Source organism: Dendrobium catenatum, unplaced genomic scaffold (assembly GCF_001605985.2).
Source record: "Dendrobium catenatum unplaced genomic scaffold, ASM160598v2 original_scaffold_235663, whole genome shotgun sequence".
NCBI classification, from domain to species: Eukaryota; Viridiplantae; Streptophyta; class Magnoliopsida; order Asparagales; family Orchidaceae; genus Dendrobium; species Dendrobium catenatum.
Genome location: NW_021554071.1, coordinates 505,837 through 524,702, shown reverse-complemented (window position 1 = coordinate 524,702; position 18,866 = coordinate 505,837). Strand labels below are relative to the sequence as shown.

Sequence of the window (18,866 nt, the reverse complement as noted above, 5' to 3'; positions counted from 1 at the left end):
TTTACGTTATTCAAATTTGTAGCCTATGTTCCTAATATAATAAGAGAGAGATGTCCACTATGAAAGTTTTGAAAAAAAGGTTCTTTCATAGAAGAAGAAGAAGGGAGTTTTTATAGAGGGTGCTGAAAAACAACAAAATATATAGTCTAGGTTTTATGCTTGGAAGCACTCAAAAGCTATGCATTATCCCTAAAAGGTGATATGATTCATAATTTTGGTCCTTGGGTTGCTTACAAGGCATGATAGGTAGTTATTGTAACATAATAGATGTGTCGCCTCTTAGCGGATTCTATATAATACAACGTGACGAACTTTTATTAGAGTGATAAGATTTTGAAGGCTTACAATGACATCTCAAGCTGGCCATATTTATGTCAATTAGCTTCCATAATGAAGTGGTCAAGTAGGTGAGACTAAAGGTAGAAGATAAAAGCCTAGTATTGTAAGAGAGTCTTTCTCCATCTCTTCTTTATTCTCGTCCTTCATCGATAAGATCTCAAGCCGATTGAACTGTGAAATCCCTCGAGTTAAAAAAAAAAAAAAAAAAAAAAAAAAAAAAAAAAACTCTTATATATCGATGCATCTTTTCGTGTAATGGTTGAATTTCCATCACCAAGATTAAGTGTGCTAGTGCGAAAGCAATCTTGAGATGGCTAACCTCCTTGGAAGTCACACAAACAAAATAAAATTGAGAGTCTAATAAGCCAAAGCAGAGAATATCTTGATATTTAAGAGTTTGGGCTGTTACAAAAGTGTACAAAGCAATAAACTAGGTTAAAGATGAGAACTAAGTGTCATACAAGATAAAATGCTATGCCATGAGAGCCATCTCTTGAATCCTATATGGGACAAAGTGCTACATGACGTGAGCCACCACTTGAACTTTTATGAATCTTTTATAGAATCATATCTGTCTAGTGGATGATTATGAGATAATGATTCTGATGAGGACGTCAGTCACTTAAGTGGGAAGTGGAAGAGATTGTGAAACACTTAAGTAAAAAAGAAGCTAAACTCTTAAACATCAATGCATCTTTTGGTATAATGTTAGAATTTCATTAAGAAACTCTAAGGTTAAGCATGTTTGTGCAAGAGTAATCTGGAGATAAATATCCTTCTGGAAAGTTACATCAATAGAACAAAACTATAAAACCATTAAGCCAAAGCTTATCATACATTAATATATAAGAATTTGGGTTGTTACATAAACATGATGAACTTTTCTTACATTTTGTACATTTTGCCTTTTATAAAAGAAACCATCCACTTTTCAACACCATAGTTATAATATAGGAGCCCAAATAACATAAACCTTTGCTAAATTCTTCACTCTATATCTCTTCTCTTTCAAAATATATCACCCTTTAAGCTGACAGACTATGCTCCTACAAATCTACTAAGGAGACCTCTTTTTGTCATGCTCTTTTCTAAGAATAGGAAGCAACTTAGCTCAAAAGTCTCATCCTCTATGCCTCTCTCTTTTCCTATCCTTTGACATTATGTTCTCTCATGATCCACATGTCTCTTGATTGGCTATCATTTATGATATTTTATGCATATGCTTCTAACAAAATGTATAATATATAAGATAATTAATAAATTGACATAGAATATAAAGTCATTACTTAAGCAACTATACAACATGAAAAAAGTACTTTATCAAGCTTGAAAATTAATTATCAAGGAATAAATGAACATATTCACGAACATAATTATAATAACAAATCAATAATCAACTAATAGATATTTTAATTGTACTAAAGGATTATTAACAAAATATATAATGAATTTCAAATGCATATAATTAAATCAAATTTAAATTATATTATATTTATTAAAAAATTTATAACTCTATCAAATCATACAAATGGCAACCACAAAGTAATGGCAAAAAAAAAGGTATATTTGAAGTGAAGAATCGTCAAATTACAAGAAATTTCAACTAATTACACATTCATATTGTCAAACCGAGTCTCAATCTGCAAAGGTCCCTACAAACATAGTACATGAATAAAACAAAAAGGCCATTAGCGAACCGTTGTGTCAGCTTTTAGAACAGCTACTGCATTAAGCGATTATTGTTCCATGACAAATATGACGGATCACCAAGTTTCCTGGAGAAAAATAGTAAAGAAAATCAGGAAAGAAAGAATGGCATCAATGTATTAATAAAGCTAAAGCATAAAATTCACCAGACTTCAGTTTTTCAAAATGGATGTTGGACAACAATGGCAGTTTTTTTTTTCCAGAAATTATAGCTTTATTACTGCTTCTTAAAGAAGCTTTTTAGTACAAAAATTATTTTTTTTCTAATAAAAAGCTGCTTTAAAAAGCGGAAAGAAAGCCGTCCCAAATGAAGCCTATGATCAGCTCTTTTATCAACAAGGAAGATTTCAAGAACAATATTCTAAAGTTTATTTTTGAAGCTAGCCATTCCAAGTTATATAGATGGTGAAAACTGGGCACAGTAGCCAAGTTGCCTCTGTAATGATGTAGATAGGGTTTGATTAACTGAGCTAATCATAAAAATAGAGTTTTTGGAAATGCAAAGATATGACTGTGTAGATCAAATCCAGGTTATATGAAACATTATACTAATGGCAGTCTACATAATCAAGTTATCTCAAGCCTAAATCACTTGGAAGAATATAAGCATGCACATATCTTAAAACAAGATCAAAAGCTAATCCTTGTTGCCTAAGGTGCCAATATAACTAAGGTGACCCAAGCCCTTTATTTACCTTTGTCCAAAATTGAAGTTCAGTTCTAAGAAGAAAATAACTGATTGATAAAAAAAGTTATGGTTCCTATCAGTTGCAAAATGGATCACACTGCGTTTACCGTGCATACCCTCAGTTAGGGGTGTCAAAAACTGACAAGACCCGAAACCCTACCCGGACCCGACCCGGAAAACCCGGTCAACCCGTTTACCATAAGGGTGGGGTTCAGATTCGAGTTTTGGACCTGTTTGCAAAACCAATTATGGTTGACCCAGAAACCCGAAATCAATCTGTTTTGACCCGAGAACATCGAATTCAACCCATTTTGTAGCACTAGTCCGCGTGTAGTCTCATTGCCATCGCGTCAGCCGTCAGGCAAGCCGCGTCAATCCGAAAATCGAAATCACCATTTTTTTCTTCCGAAAAGGTGGAGATATCTGTTGTGCATCGGTTTGTAAATTTTTTGGATTCTTCATCTTTTTTCTTACGTTATCTTGGTAATTCATTCTTGCTGTAGACCGATTTGATTGACAGATTGAAGGGTTTGTAGAGAGGGAAAGTAGGAAAGAGTGCCTCAGCTAGGATCTGACGGGCACAAATATTAAATATTTGCATTTAACGTATAGGAGGGGTTAAAGGACAAATATTGTAATGACATGGGCATATGATTATATGAATATTAAAAGAATTATGATTGTTTCAGTCTAAAGGAATAACAAAAACATGCAGTATTAAAAACAAAGTTATGTTTTAATAAGTAAATTTAAATAGATTTGATTTTTGTTTATGAAAAATTTTTATCCAAAATGGGTCCACAGGTTGGGTCAGTTCAACCCGATAACCCGCGATGGTTGGATCCGTGTACAAATATCTAACCCATTTGTAAAAACGGGTCGGGCTAGGTGTTGATCTGTTTAAATTCGGGTCAACTCAGATTTAATCAGAACCCGAACCTAACCGATTGACCTTAATTGACACCCCTACCGCCTCAGTCCGTGAAAAATGTTGCCTACTAGTTTCAAAAGTTACACATCTATGTTAGCATGTTTATACACTGGAACAGATATTGATAGCAGGACTCACCTAGGCTTTAACAAATAAACGACCGTGAAAAGTGTTGCCAGAAAGAAGCAAACTCCTCCAATAGAAAGATATGCAATGCCAAGGAAGTCATTTTTTCCACCAAGCCAGCTTGTGGTTGAAAGAACCAACTTCTTCTTACCACCAAATGTGTAAGTATTGTAGTTGTTCTCTAGTACCACTGTAATGGTATCGTTCTCTTTGAGATCCACCTCTATCCTCCCATATAACTTCCTAAATGTTGGCAGGGCTGCAGTACGCATCCAAACAATGAGATCTTCCTGCTCACTCAACTGTAAAGATCAACATAACAGCAGAAATATGGTCAGGCTAATAGTAAACCATGCAATTTCAGGCTTCGTTTGAGACAGCTTTCGCACTGCTTCCTGACACAACTTTCTAGTATAAAATTTTCTAATTCAAGAATTTTTTGTACTAGAAAGCTGGTTTAGAAACAGCAACAAAAAAACTGTCCCAAACGAAGCCTAAATCAAACTAGATTTGAAAAGAAGAAAAAAAACTTACCGGTATTTTAGGATTAAGCTTTCCACCACCTATTAGGGCACCATTCTGGAAGTTCTTGGGAAAGACATCAGATCCAAATTTGTGGTTCCTGTCACTCTTCCATGAAATATCCTTCTTGTTAACTGTCAGAGCTTTACCATTATTATGGGTGAAATTGTATGTGTCGTTGAATAAACTCCATGCTATAAGACCACAAGGGACAATAGGAACTCCATTCGCAGTAGTCTTTTCTGGGTCACAGCCACTAGTTTCATTAGCTTTGTTCTTATCTCTCAACTGCTGATCATTTCGGCTCTTGACATACCTGAAATTTAGTTTCTATAAGAAGAGAAAAAAGAACTGTTCCACAGAAGTAATTCATGTATCTGTATAGGAAGAAGATGCTTATGGAAGGAGATAAATGAAATTTCTACGTTAAGGTGTACTGACTTGCTACTACTTCTATGATTATGTCAATGAAATGTAATAAATAGCATCCAATGAAAGCTAAACTAAAAAGAATTTGAACATACCTCCTATGGTTTTGATAGAAGTTGTCAAGTTGATAGTACACATAAACAGGTTTATCCATATCCTTGGGTACCTGCAACCGATAATTCTCATATTATCCATACTGTTTAATCAAATGATTGGTTTGCTCTTATTAAAAGGAAGTTTTGGAGGTGCGGTTAGATACCCCACCAAAACTATGAACCACTATGACTGAAATAAAAAACCAATCATAGAGATGCAGTAAAAAAAGCCTGCTTCATGGGAAATTATTCTGTTCGGAGTCCGAACGTAGAGGATCTTCTGGATTACTGGACGCAATGCGTATGCTCTGCTTACGCTCTGTGTATTTGTAGATACGCAGCAAATCCTCACAACTAATTATTTGTTGCTTATTTACTGCATATCTACAAATACGTAGAGCTTACGCATAGGGTACGCAGTAATCCAAAAGATTCTCTACATTTGAACTCCGCACATAATAATTTCCCCTGCCTCACAGGCATTCAAGCCTGCCTTAGTGATTATTTATCATATCAGAAAAGCAATCATCCATTTCATAAACCATCAGCAGTCAAGAACTATTGTTTATAATTTCAGTTTCTAAACAAAATCCAAGTGCATATGGGATAATTTCAGCCCTGTCTAGATTTTTTTTTTCTCAAATAAAAAAAAGGTAAATAAAATCTGAGCAAATCTGACAAGCACTTTGTATATCTTACCGTTAGTACCCGTATACAGGTTTTGTTACTTGTTGGATTCTGAATGTGTCCAATCTTATCATTTCCTGGAATGCAATCTGTTTCATATCGATCAACAATTTCAACAACCTAGAAAATGGAAACTATGTCAGTATTTAAATTTACCACCGCAAACAAAGCAAAAAGTTGTGGAAGATTGATATTATTAAAATGGCACATTACATCATGAGAAGCAAGCAGCGCAGCAACACCAATGGGGACGAAGATTATGCCAACCAAAGTGAAAATAGAGATCACCTACATAAGATGACAGATTCTCCGCAATAAATATCATTCAAAATTTCACAAACAATCACAAGTAATATAATTATGGGAGCATACCCACTGAGGAGTGAGAATTGGCTTGCAAGCTGGAAGTTCTTGCTGTGTAAACCTTGAATCTGAAACCAAGAGCGTATACATATCAGATAAATACCCAGATGAATATCAGACCAAGCCTAGTTATAGTCTTTGGCAGAAAAAGATGAACATAAATGTAAAATAGTCTTCCAATATATGAAAATCTTTATTAAACTTCCATGTATACAAGGAACAAACGCCAAGAAATTTTGAGGTCATCTTCTTCGGAAAAAACCCGGAAGTTTGAACTGCATGTGAGGAATTAGAAGGCCAAAAGCAAAGCCAACTTATCATAAGAAATCGATTAAGCCAAGTCAAACAAATCAGGTCCTTCTATCTATAAGAAATTGATCCCTTCGTTTGCTTTAAAATAGAAAACACAGTTAGGAAAATGATTTTATTTGTTAGATTCATCCTTTGGTTAGTTGTAGTTAGAGTTTACAAATCAACCTTGACTATGAACTCCCTAAATTCTGTCAAACCCTCAAATATAATCATTTCAAACTAAATCATAATTTAAATAAAAAAAAAAGTTTTCAATCCTCAGCAACCAAATGAACCCTAAATCACAGGTACTCAAATCGGAAGCACACCCATTGAGGGATGAGATTTGGATTGGACGCCGGAAGCTCTTCCTGTTTAAACCTAAAATCTTAAATACACAACAACATCAAATAAATTTCCCGGTGATTATCAGGAGTAGCGAAATTATACTCCTTCATAAAAAAATGAACAGAAATCCAACTTCTCATCCCAATTTGATAAATGTTTTATTTTTAATCTTTTCCCGAATAAATTGGATCCGATCTAGAGGATAACGCGAGAACCAAAAAAACCTAGTTGAACCCTAAGCCACGAGAGACATAAAAATAAAATAATAAAATAAATCTTTTTTTCCAACAGAGAAAGCATAACCATAGGTTGTGGTGAGTAATCAAAAGACCGAGATCCAAATATTAGCTAACCTAAGAAATAAATAAAGCAAAAAATGAACCAAATTTCATCCCTTATAGCTTAAACTTACATTTAGGTCTCTTGGAATTCCTCCTCGCGTCCGACCCATCCCCAGAAGCAGAGATCGGCGCGGCCGGAGAAGCGCTCGTACTGTTCATCATCCTCCCAGGGGAAAGATGAGCACTCAAAGGTCGAAGACGATATCGGATGGACTGCCCCTTGTTCTTCGGAAGAGTAGAGAAAGACGTTACTTTTAATTACTATTCTATACTCCAATCTACAACCGATCTAGCCCCTCTTCTCTTTTCTATTCCACACCTGGAGGCTGAGAGAAGGAGGAAGGAAGCAGGGTAAGAAACGGTCACTTTTGCCGGCGGAGACAGAACGAGAGAGGAATGCGAAGGAGAAGCACAAGGCGGCCTGAATAAGAAGGGTCAACCGTAATAAAATACACGGGCTCCGTCCCTGACGCGTTGTGGGCCATTTATACAATAAAAAAATTGATCAAAATTAATCTTAAAATTATTTTATTTTTGAAAAAAAAATATAATGTACAAATAATTAATCAAATATTTATTTTATTAACTTAAAAAAAAAATCACTCTTATCCAAAAACAGTCACAAATAATATTATATTGCATATTTGATGGCATACTAAATATGAAGGTCTAATGAAATATAAATTTATGAAGTTTTAATTTTGATAATTTAAATTACTTTTTTTTTTGTAAATATCTTCCCCTAATGTTGATTTTCCAATTTTCCATGATTCAGAGCTTATGTGTCATGTTCTAGAATTTCTTGTTTTATATTTTATTTTATATTTGTTTAATCAAAGAAATAACAAATTATGTGTCCACACGGGTCAACAGGTTATTTTTGGATCTGATTCAAAATTGATTTAATAGTTTGTTTTAATTAAAACAATTTATAACTTGTCAATTATAAAATTTAAGTTAATTAATCAAAAATAAAAAGAACAGGCCAAGAAGTAAAAAAATTTAGGAAAAATATTAAATGGCTCACTTGTGGGTTCAAATTGAGTTCAATCCAAATTTATATGAATATATTCTAATAATACAAATAATATTATATTATCAAACTTTTATTTTTGATATATATATGCTCGTAGATCTGCTTGATTAATTTTAAATATATTTTAAAATTAATTTAAATTAATATTATATAATATATTTTTAACTTTTTAAAACTAAATTTATATTACAAATAAAAAAAATTAAAGTAACCAAAATTTTAATTTAAACTAAGAAATCGAGCTGAATAATCGAATCAAGCTCAAGCTTTCCAAATGAGCTCCAAATGAGCTCATGCAATCAAGCAAGAGCATGAGCCTACAAATTTTTTAATGAGTCAAGGTCAAGCCAAATGAGATCGAGTCGAGCTCGAACTCGAGCTCAATAAAATTTAAATAAGCTCAGCTTAATTACGCACATATTCGACTCAACCTAATTCATATAAATATATAATACATCTACCTGACATGGGCCAACGTGCCTCCTTTCCAACTATAGATCTAAAAAAGAGAGAAAAGGTCAGAATCTAGAAGCGGTCTAATCTAAAAATCCCACAAATTTTGTAAATTTTATGTTAAATTTTCTAAAATCATACCCACCCTAAAGACTAATTTTGGTTATCTACTTCATTTACACAATTAATTAAAAGGACAATTGGGCCCCCTTTTCTTCTTATTTTTTATTTTTATTTTAGTTTATTCTATTTATATTTTGATTGACGTTGTGAAAATCAAATCAAAAAGAGAGGTTCAAGGATTGGATGGTTGAGATCAAATCAGATAATGTAATAAATGTTAAATTTAAATAAATAATTATATATATATATATATCATCATCATCAAAAAATTATCTTGATTGAGTATGAATCTAGAAGCAAAATCAAATTGAAAACTTCAAAAATTAAATCCATAACCATCTGAACTCCAACTAAGTTGGAAACATTTCTCAAGATAACAAAATAGAGAAGCCATCGAACCCAAGTATGGGTGCAAACGAGTCGAGTCGAGTTTAGACCCTTATCGAGCCAAGTTCGTTAGTTGGAAAGCGAGCTCGAACTCGAGCTGGTCTCATTGTAAACAAGCTCAAGCCGGCTCACAAGTTATGGGCGGGAATTTTTAAATTTAGGCGGATTTTTTAAAATTTAAGCGGGAATTTTCAAACTTAGTTAAAATTTAGAAAAAATTATGAAATGTTTAACATTTAAATAAAACTTAGATGATTTTTATTAATTTTTTTAATATTTAAATTTAATAAATAAAATAAAATTATTTTAAAAATATTAATATTTAATCGAGCCGGCTTAAGCTCGAACTCGAGCTCGACTTGTGAGCTCGATAAGCTCGGCTCACGAGCCCATAAACGACTCGAGCTCGAGCCGGCTCGGGCGGTTAACTTACACCCCTAAGCCCAAGAGATGTTGAAAGAGAAAATACTTTGCTTTCTTCCAAGGAAAAGGTCCATCTAGATTGGCCTCCAGAAGGGGATCATCATAGGAATATAACCTGCTGAAGGCAAAATTGAGTCTTGCCGGTGAAATTTCTAATTTTCAGGGCCGCCATTAAATGGATGGAAAATGTTTATGCTCGTCATATATCATTAATAGAACAAACTGAAAACTTTTTTTATCGTGTTCTAGGTTTCGTTTGGGATAGTTTATTTAGTGCTTTCCAAAACAATTTTGATACACAATTTTTTTTTAAACTAGAAATTTTATACTAGAAAACTGATTCTTGAAAATAGTAAGAGAGTTGTTCCATTCGAGAAATTATTTTGCGCGGACGCCAAACGCCGTCCGAAGACCAACCAGAATGTGCCACATCACCCCTTCATTCGGTACCGCTGCCGTGACACATTCTGGTTGGTTTCCGGACGACGTTTTGCATCCAGCCTCCGCACATAATAATTTCTCTCCAAACGAAAGCCTTAAGCTAAGTAGGATTTTGTGTTATACATCCTTATGCCAAATGTTAAAAGCAAATGTCTTGATGTTAATAATATGATATTGAACATAAAATCACACAGAAATGGTGGGTGGCCATTTTATAAGAAGAGAGGAATCAGGGAACACATCCTTCATTTGGGTTGTTCACTAGCTTATGGCCTTATTATTGTGTGCCTGCCAAACACATCAAAATACTCCCTCTTCTTTCTTCTATTTAAGCTCAGAAACTTCTACCATGAAATTCATTTCAGTTTTCCAGAAGTAGAAATTGTCACTATTTATCAGTTACAGGGAACTTAACAGACTCTCAGCAAATAACTTAAATACATGGCTTCCTACATGCATGTAACAGTAGACACGCAAATAATCAAGAAAAAGAGTATCAAGCTTCACTAGTGATGCCTTTTAATGATGACCAAAAGAAAATGAACTAAGAAGATAAAGGTGATTTTAACTTACTACTTGCTGCGCTTCACAGCTCGCCTTCCCTGGCCCTTCTTAGGAGGACCCTTACCACGACGCTTGAGCATTTCGAGCTTAGCCAATCGCCTGTAAAGAAGGCCTCATTCAGATACAACAAAGTTCTTTAAAATGCTGAACATAAGAAATGTGCTTAGGTTTTGTTTGGGACGGCTTTCTTACTCTTTTTAAAGTGGCTTTCTAATTCAAAAATTAAAATTTTAATACTAGAAAGATGTTTTAAGAAGCAGTAAGAAAGCCATCCCAAACGAAACCTAAGTTAGCATCTAACAGAGCATTCAGAGTCAGCAAGTGCTCTTTAAGAAACTGTTTTTCTTGAGAAAGTAGATAGTAAGCCCACAAATGCAAACTTGGTCATCTTTTGCATCTGGAACGCATTGGCTGGTTACAAAGCTTAGAAATATAACGAGTTTTGATTTAAGGAGTCTCGATGGCGTATTAAGAACATCTAATAATGACTTTATTATGATTAAACTTTCCTAAAACTTTCGCAACATAGGTTATCCTATTTTAGGAAATGACTTAAAAAAAAAAACAATTGTTTTTTTTTTTTTTGACTTCAAATTCAAATCAATTAAAATTTAAATTTGGAAAACTTTCCTAATTTAAGATTTCTAACAATGGAAAGAGTTAAATGGATGATTTGAATTTTGGCGGCAAAAGGGTTGGGGTTAGAATGGCCGGCGGCTAGAATTAGGGTTAGGGTTTAGCGGTTGGGGCCGGCGGTTTGGAGTTGGGAGAGGGGTGGCCGGCGGTTGGGTGGAAGGAAGGGGACCATGGGGCAGCGGCTTGGAGGTGGGGAGGGAGGTAGCCGGCAGGAATTGGGGTGTTGATGGGGGTTCGGCTGAGAGGGGGGTGGGGGAAGATAAAGACCACGAATCCTGATGCTTCCTACGATTAGTGGGTACTACGCAGCCCTTCACCTAGGGACTTCTCCTCACAAAAACTCTAAGCTCTCAAAACACAATTGCTGAAATTTTCATAATATCACTCATTAACCCTCAAAGGAGGGGAAGGCTTTAAATAGCTAATACAGAGAAGAGAAATACAAAGACCATCTTGTCCCTAGGGCATACACATGACTAGGCCCTCAAGTGGGGGCATAAAAGGAAAAGTACAATAAAACTCATAAACTAATACATCAATAATAAATCTATTACAATGATGATCAAAAGTAAAGTGGCACAATTGTGGTCGTAGATCAACGGCTAGACTCTCCAAGGTCATATATCCTCATCAATTATATGTTGTATAGATCTATAAATAGGGGCAGGTTTGAGCAATAAAATTAAGTCTTTTTCCTCTCCAATTCTCTCAATTTAACAGTTTACGCATGCTATTGCACACGATATCTAAGGAATCCATCATTAAGAGTAAGCAAAATTTCATCTAGAATAGCTTCGGGAACAAGCTATACAATTTTGTACAAGGAATTCACAAGGAAGAGATGGAATGAGAGTAATCTGAGTACATGAAATAAGTTCACGTCTTCTATAATGTCTAATTTATAAGCGCTTGTTCTGGCTGGATGATTTTAAATAGTTTGGCGGTTCTTGAATTTAATTTTTTAACTAATCTTGAAAAAAGCCTACTTGAATTCAAATACACCATTATTTTATCCCCTAGCTTAAATTCCACTTACCACTAATTATAGTATCAGAAATCCTATAAATATCATAGTTAGCAGCCAATGTTTTGTGATTTCTCCCATGCAAGAGATGTATATTTTATGTTAAATGATTGTCTAAATGCACGAGGCGTTCACTTAAAAGTAAGCTCAAAAAGATCAATTGGGCTTCTAGGTGGAAATAATGTGACATTGTGAAATAGACTCATACTTGTAAGCCTATTCGCAGATGAATTACATGCAAAACTCAACTATTGGCAATATCAATCCCACTATATATACATGATATTTTATCAAACAATTCAATAAATCGCCCAAACTCATATTAATTACCTCGGTTTGCATGAGATAAGCATATAAAAAAATTCAAGTTGTATTCTCATTTTTTAATAGAGTTTTCTAGAAATAACTATGAAATTTCACATTCCGATCAAAAACAATAATTTTGGGTAATTTGACCACCACAAAAATATTAAGTAATATAAGATGCATCAATAGAATACTCTATGCCCCTAAATGGTGGTAATGCATTAGGAAGCAAATCAAACAAAATATCTAGAAAATCAACCAACATTTGTTTAACAGACAATCTTAGGTACATATTATTCAACTCAATAGCTACCAATGTATATTTCAACTCCACTTGTCTACTCTCTTTCTCAAATGTATGTAGGCTCGAACTACACAAATAATTTTTTACTTCATTAAGAGAACTAGCTTCTTTCGTAGACATAGATTTACTCTTCAAATTAACAGGTTTCAAAATTATCATTCTCCATTAGTCATGAAAGCCATACATATTAGACCTTCCAAAATGAGTAACAACAAGATCATATAACCAAAGTTACCCAAAATAATATAAGCAACATTGATATGCAATACATCATACCCACTTCTATCAGTTAAAACCAGTAATTGAATAGGAACTAAACAACTCCAAAATAATGAAATAATAAGTTTATCTACTCAAGCTACTTAAATGATTAAAGATGTGGTTCCAATTTTAAATTAATGTAATCTAGGGAAAAGTTAGACACGAAATTCATCCATCTCCCCTATCAACAATAAATTTGCAAAATCTCTCCTTATGCTTAAATTTTAAAAAAAATGACAAAATGGTCCCTAGACTATTTATATAAGGCCCTTTTAGTCCCAACTATATAATATATTTAATTTAATCCATAAATTCTCAAAACTGATCCAAAATAGCCCTTAGTTGAATTATTTTGATGGGGACATCAACAGCGATTTCGACACATGTACCTTCAGAAGATGCCGGAGATCGACGGCCACGATCATGATTTGTATTTTCATCATTTTATGTAGTAGTTTATTTTTATTTTATGTTTTTCCGTTTTTACCCTTATGGGTATTTGGTAGCTATTGTAGCCCAAGGGGCATTTTAGTACTTTACTTTCTTTGTCATTTTGAGGCCTATTTATATGGCCCATTTCTCATGTAAGAGTTTAGTTTTTGATGAAATGAAAATTAGCCTCTTTTGTTCTCTTTGTGAGTGCACCCCCCTTTGATCTCTTAGTGAGTTCAAAGGGCTAGATAGATCTCTTTGTGAGTTCTCCATCTAATTCTTGCTTGTAGTGTGAAGGAGAAGAAGAGCCGAATTCGTGACGAAGAGGTCGTGGAAGAAATTCTCAGATTTCCTCTGAGTTTTCTCCCCTCCACTTTGTGCTGTCTCCCTGGGCCAGCAAAAGCCGCCGGCCTCTGATCTTCCGCCCCAGCCAGGCCGCTGGCCTCCCTAGCAATCCCGACCCAGCCAACACCCCCCCTCTCGCCGGCCCAAATCCCACCCAGCAGCCGCCGGTTCACCCAGCCGCCGGCCCTCTCCAGCTTGCCGCCGCCCTTTCCTTTTTTCCCCCTCCATTCAATTCAAATTTTTTCTGAAATTTTGGAGTTAATTGGCTATTAAGTGTTTCCTAAAATGGCTCCCTTGATTATGGCAATCCAATTAAATTAGAATTGAGTTTGAATTCAAAATTCAAATTCAATCTAATTAATTGCTCTAATTAGGAAACCACTTAATACTATCAAAACTGAAATTTTAATTTCAGATTTGGGATTAAATTCTGAAATTATTTTCGTGGTCCCCACTCGCCCAAATTGTTCTATCTAAAATTAAGCGTGCAAGCTTTCATTACGAAACTCATCATCGCATGTACGTTTCACATCATATTTTGAATAAGATTTAAGAAGTTAAAGGACTAAATTGGACACATAGGATAATCTGATAATAAAAGAACTCGAAACCACCCTTCCCCCAACACACACTCCAATAAATAGTTTAGTGATCATTTTGACCTTTTTTATCTTAAAAAAGCTTGAAAATTTGCATTCCCTTCTAATCAAACTCCTTAAGTATAGTTATGATATAACATATAACAATTAAAAATTTGTCAACAGAAGCATTCTTAGAGTTACTAATCAACTCATAAAACTCATGAACAACATCAAATCAATGAATCATTTATCTTCCTCTAGATTTATATGCAAGATCATACCTGGACACTCATTAGCATAATAATAGATTTAATGACATTTAAATCATGCTTTGATAGCAAATTTTAGACATAGATGCGGATATAAATAATTTCATATAATATATTTATTAACTATAGTGTTACTATCCTTAGATACAACAAGTGTAGTAGATTGAACTTAACTTCTTTGATGACAAAACGCACCCTCTAAATATGTAATAATTTTTTTGAAACATAAAAAACTTAACATTTGCTCAAAATCTAATGCGGGTTCAAATTCGTGCTAAAGTAATGGAGTATAGCAAGAGTTCATCTATCTTTTTATATTGGGTCTCAAACTAAACTTAAACCTAAAGAATGTGGTTTTAAAAGCTTCAATAATCTCATAATGAATAAATAATACTTCAATGAATTAAACACATCAAGCATGAAATCATGATAAAACAAAGAGTAATTTTCAAATGGAAGTTCTTTCATTTCAGCTTAAGCCGCAGTATATTACCATCCAAAAAATTACATTTATTTCTCCATATACTCATCCAATACAATTTTGCTTGTCCAGTCAATTTCAACTTTTACAAATCTTGCTTATCACCCAACAACAACAACAAGCCTTTATTCCACTGTGGAGTAGACTACATGATTCTTTTTTTTTTCCTTTGTATTCTATTAATAGTCAAATTCTCATACAAATCTAATTAAAAATAATAATTTCTAATATTTTCTAACCAAGTCTTTTTAAGGTTACCTCTACCTCTATTAACATTGGCCAAACCTAATACATTTACTCTCCTAACTTCATCGGAAGACCGACATTTTATGTGACCATATCATCTAAGGCGACTCTCTCTAATCTTATCTGCTATTGGAGCTACTCCAACCTTTTCACATATATACTTATTTCACATTGTCTCTAGGTGTAAAACTACTCATCCACCAGAGCATCCTGATCTCTGCAACACTTAACTTAATTTTATGTTTCTCTTTTAGTAGCCAACATTTTGATTCATAAAGCATTGCAAGTCTCACCACTATCTTATAAAATTTTCCCTTATGTTTGAGGGGTTCTTTTCTATCACACAATAAACCCAATGCATTCCTTCGCTTCAACCATCCAACTTGAATTCTACCAATAATATCCCCATCTATTTAACCATTGCTTTGAACAATAGACCTGAGATATCTAAAATGTGCACTCTTTTTAATGATTTGATGACCCAATGTCACAATCTCACCAATAGATCTATTACTACAAAAATACATTCCATGTATTTTGTTTTAGATCTACTCAAACTAAATAATTTGTAATTTAAAAAAAATAAATAAATCTAATAAAAAAAACTTAATGATCAATTTTCACCAAATGTAAAAAACTTTAATTTTAACATTTTTGGTCATGCCATCATCTAAATCAAGATTTTGAAATACATGATTTCCATAAACATCATTAACAAACACCCCACAATGATTATTTCCCTGTATCCTGCTACTATTAATATTTGGCTAAATTGGTTCACCATTATTATTAATATTTGGTTAAATTGGTTCATCATTATTATTAAAATTCACTTCAAATTCACAAGCATGGAGTTGATTAGTTTTCAAAATTTTTATTCATGCTTTAACCATATAATGTCATCACATATTTGATTTTATTTATTTAATAAATCAACCAATTGATTTTGCATAGTGCTCTAAATCAGATCTCATTGATTATCTATCAATTTATCTTGATACAGAGTCCCACTCATCAAGCAAAATATATCAAGATGATTGTTCCTATTTTATAATCAAAATCAAATCAAATGGGTATGCATCTCGCCCAACTCGTCCAAATCCAATAGGGCCAAGTAGTCTACAATCTTGGTGATTTTAGGCCATCTCCACTACCTTCCATCAAAATTTGATAAGTTAAAGTGATTTGCAATGATATTCAGATCTTAATGGCAACGAATGTGATCTCTTAGAAAAAAGAATCACTCATCAAAGTTTTTCATACAAAAGATGATCTTGAGGTTTCCCTTTTTGAGCTAGATTGTGATTTATTTAGGCAGATTTCTCAAGATGTTGAATTAGGGCTTCTTTAGATATAGGTTTAAAAACCTCAGATAGCCATAAGATCCCATGTCTAATTACCTCTACTAACTAAGAGAGCACCTAATTAAGGAAGCATCTTGGCTCTGAATTTCAAATTTCAATGCTCTTTTTTTTAAGAGTTGGCATCCACAATGGTGTTTGCTTACCACTTGAATTTTTGTAACTAAAACCCCTAACTAGGTGCCTAAGACTTCTATGTGGTGTTAGAGCCAATGAATTGAAATATCTACAGCAAAAGTCGTAATATCATTGATGAGTTGGAGATGTTATATGAAGATTCTGTGATGAAATCACTGTTGGAGCAAGCAATAAGACAACATGAAGTGTTCGGGTAATGAAATCAATTGAATAATGGATAACAAATTTGTCTGAAAATAGGCCAAAGAATGAGTATTAGAACAGAGGAATGATAAATGAAGCGCGTACTCCTTCTCTTCCCGAGCCAAGATGAGCGGGTCATCGTTCTTGATGTCGTAAGGGTACCACTGAGCGACCTTCTCACCGATTAGCTTCTTGCGTAGAATCTTGTGAGGCGATCGCCTCCCCGTCGGGTTCAAAACGTGCCCAAATATCCTCGCACGCGCCTCCGCAACACCCTGCAAAGCCGCCGAACAGAGAAGGTTCTTCAGGCTCATCTTTGATCGCCGCTGCCGCTTCTCTTCGGCCTCTTCACTCCATCTAAGAAGCCGGAAAACTTGTAGTCCGATCCATATGCGGGTTCGAGCCAACCCGATTCTATTCGGATCTGACCGGTTCTTGACTGCAAACCACGGGAGCTGGACAGGGCCCTCTAAGGCCCAAATCAAATACCACCACGATGGGCTGAATGCGAGAATTCGTGAAGGCCTAGCAGTGTTTGGGATGACGGCCTGCCTCCCTTACCGTTTTAAGACGCGAGCATGAGCTATTTGGGCCAGTCCGTTTTAAATAGAGGTGTTAAAATTTGCAGGTTCCAAGCTTGTTTTTGGCGATCAGATACCATCTCTCACGATAGGGGTGTAAACGAGTGAATCGAGTCGAGTCGAGTCGAGTAATGACACTATCGAGCTCGACTCATCAGTTAGAACTCCAACTAGAAGACGAGCTCGTCCTATTATAAACGAGCTCGAGCCAGCTCCCGAGCCTCGGCGTACATCCGCGTCATCCGCAAGTTCCGTGTCATCAGCCCGTTCTGTGACCGTGTCGTCTGCCCGACTGACTGTTTCAAAGCTCCATTCATTCTGCCCGACTGTTTGTTTCTGCGCGGGATTTTGAATTGGGGAAGCGAGGGCTCTGCTCGTTTTCCAAAAATAAATATCAACTGCCATTAAATGCTACATGTATTTAATATTTAATATGCGGTTATGCTTGGATTGTTCTCAAGCCCACCTGATTTCCCAAATATGAATTTAGCAAGTTTTAGACGAGCATATTTTAATTATATATATATATATATATATTAGAGTATGGTGCAATGTTCATCACAAACAATAAGATCCTGAAATAGGAAAAAAAAAACCACGGGATTTGGCAATGCTTGAAGGAACCACTAGTAGGACTAACCAAAAAAACTTATATTATCAATCTTTTATTCAGATCAACAACTTATATTGTGATTCTTCGGTTTGAAAAAAAAAAAAAAAATAACAACCTAATTATTAAATAAACAGATAAAATAAATCACCCGAAAAAAAAAAAAAGAAATATATTAAAAATTATCAATTTATGCCCAATATCACAAAAATATCATCTTTACATCATTAATCACTCCCCTCAATCAATTCATATCTTCTATCATTCTTTACAAATATACCAATAATGTTCATCCATCCATCCTATCACCTTTATAATTTGATTTTCTCATGTCCCCTTCCTTTTTTCTATAATGTCACATAGTTCACATTTCTATTTGCAAATTAAGGTCTAATTATTCTGACTGACTCATTTTAAAATCAAAGGTGTTTCCAAAGTAAAAAAAAAGATAGAAAAAAACAGCACACAAAACAGCTCCATTTCTCTCTTTTTTGAAATCAATATTGCTTTCAAAAAGTTAACGGCTCCATATTATATAGAAAACTGATCATGATGAAGAGATCATTGACCAGAAATCCAGAATGTTCACACTTCATGATCCAATAATAGTTAATTATTATATGATTTTAATGTGATAATTAGGTGCACTTAATTCTAAAGTGGGACCATTCATTTTCTTAATGAGCTTATTTTTAAGACTCAATTACGACTTTGTTTGGGACGGCTTTATTGTTTTATAAAACGGTTTTATAGTACAAATTTTTTTCTAATTCAAAAAACTTTTATACTAAAAAGCTGTTTAAGAAAGCAGCAA

General features: G+C 34.3%; 2 protein-coding genes across 2 annotated transcripts; both read right to left on the bottom strand.

Moving 5' to 3' along the window:
* Window positions 1–1,882: 1,882 nt before the first annotated feature.
* Window positions 1,883–7,315, bottom strand: LOC110116167 (ALA-interacting subunit 3-like). Its single transcript, XM_020849645.2, has 8 exons — window positions 6,939–7,315; window positions 5,897–5,955; window positions 5,738–5,812; window positions 5,537–5,644; window positions 4,838–4,908; window positions 4,326–4,629; window positions 3,804–4,093; window positions 1,883–2,114 (listed from the first exon to the last, which is right to left on the bottom strand). Exons 1-8 carry the CDS (start codon window positions 7,027–7,029, stop codon window positions 2,060–2,062), a joined length of 1,053 nt encoding a protein of 350 aa, XP_020705304.1. The 5' UTR covers window positions 7,030–7,315; the 3' UTR covers window positions 1,883–2,059.
* Window positions 7,316–10,031: 2,716 nt separating this feature from the next.
* LOC110116155 lies at window positions 10,032–17,326 on the bottom strand. The gene is made up of 2 exons (XM_020849632.2): window positions 16,967–17,326; window positions 10,032–10,393 (listed from the first exon to the last, which is right to left on the bottom strand). Exons 1-2 carry the CDS (start codon window positions 17,173–17,175, stop codon window positions 10,303–10,305), a joined length of 300 nt encoding a protein of 99 aa, XP_020705291.1. The 5' UTR covers window positions 17,176–17,326; the 3' UTR covers window positions 10,032–10,302.
* Window positions 17,327–18,866: the final 1,540 nt, after the last annotated feature.

Coding starts and splice junctions, on each gene's coding strand:
- LOC110116167 (XM_020849645.2), bottom strand. CDS start 7,029: ATGATGAACAGTACGAGCGCTTCTCCGGCCGCGCCGATCTCTGCTTCT. Junction 5,813..5,896: donor CAATTCTCACTCCTCAGTGG/GTATGCTCCCAT, acceptor CATCTTATGTAG/GTGATCTCTATTTTCACTTT. Junction 4,094..4,325: donor AGCTTAATCCTAAAATACCG/GTAAGTTTTTTT, acceptor TGATCTTTACAG/TTGAGTGAGCAGGAAGATCT.
- LOC110116155 (XM_020849632.2), bottom strand. CDS start 17,175: ATGAGCCTGAAGAACCTTCTCTGTTCGGCGGCTTTGCAGGGTGTTGCG. Junction 10,394..16,966: donor TTGGCTCGGGAAGAGAAGGA/GTACGCGCTTCA, acceptor CCTTCTTTACAG/GCGATTGGCTAAGCTCGAAA.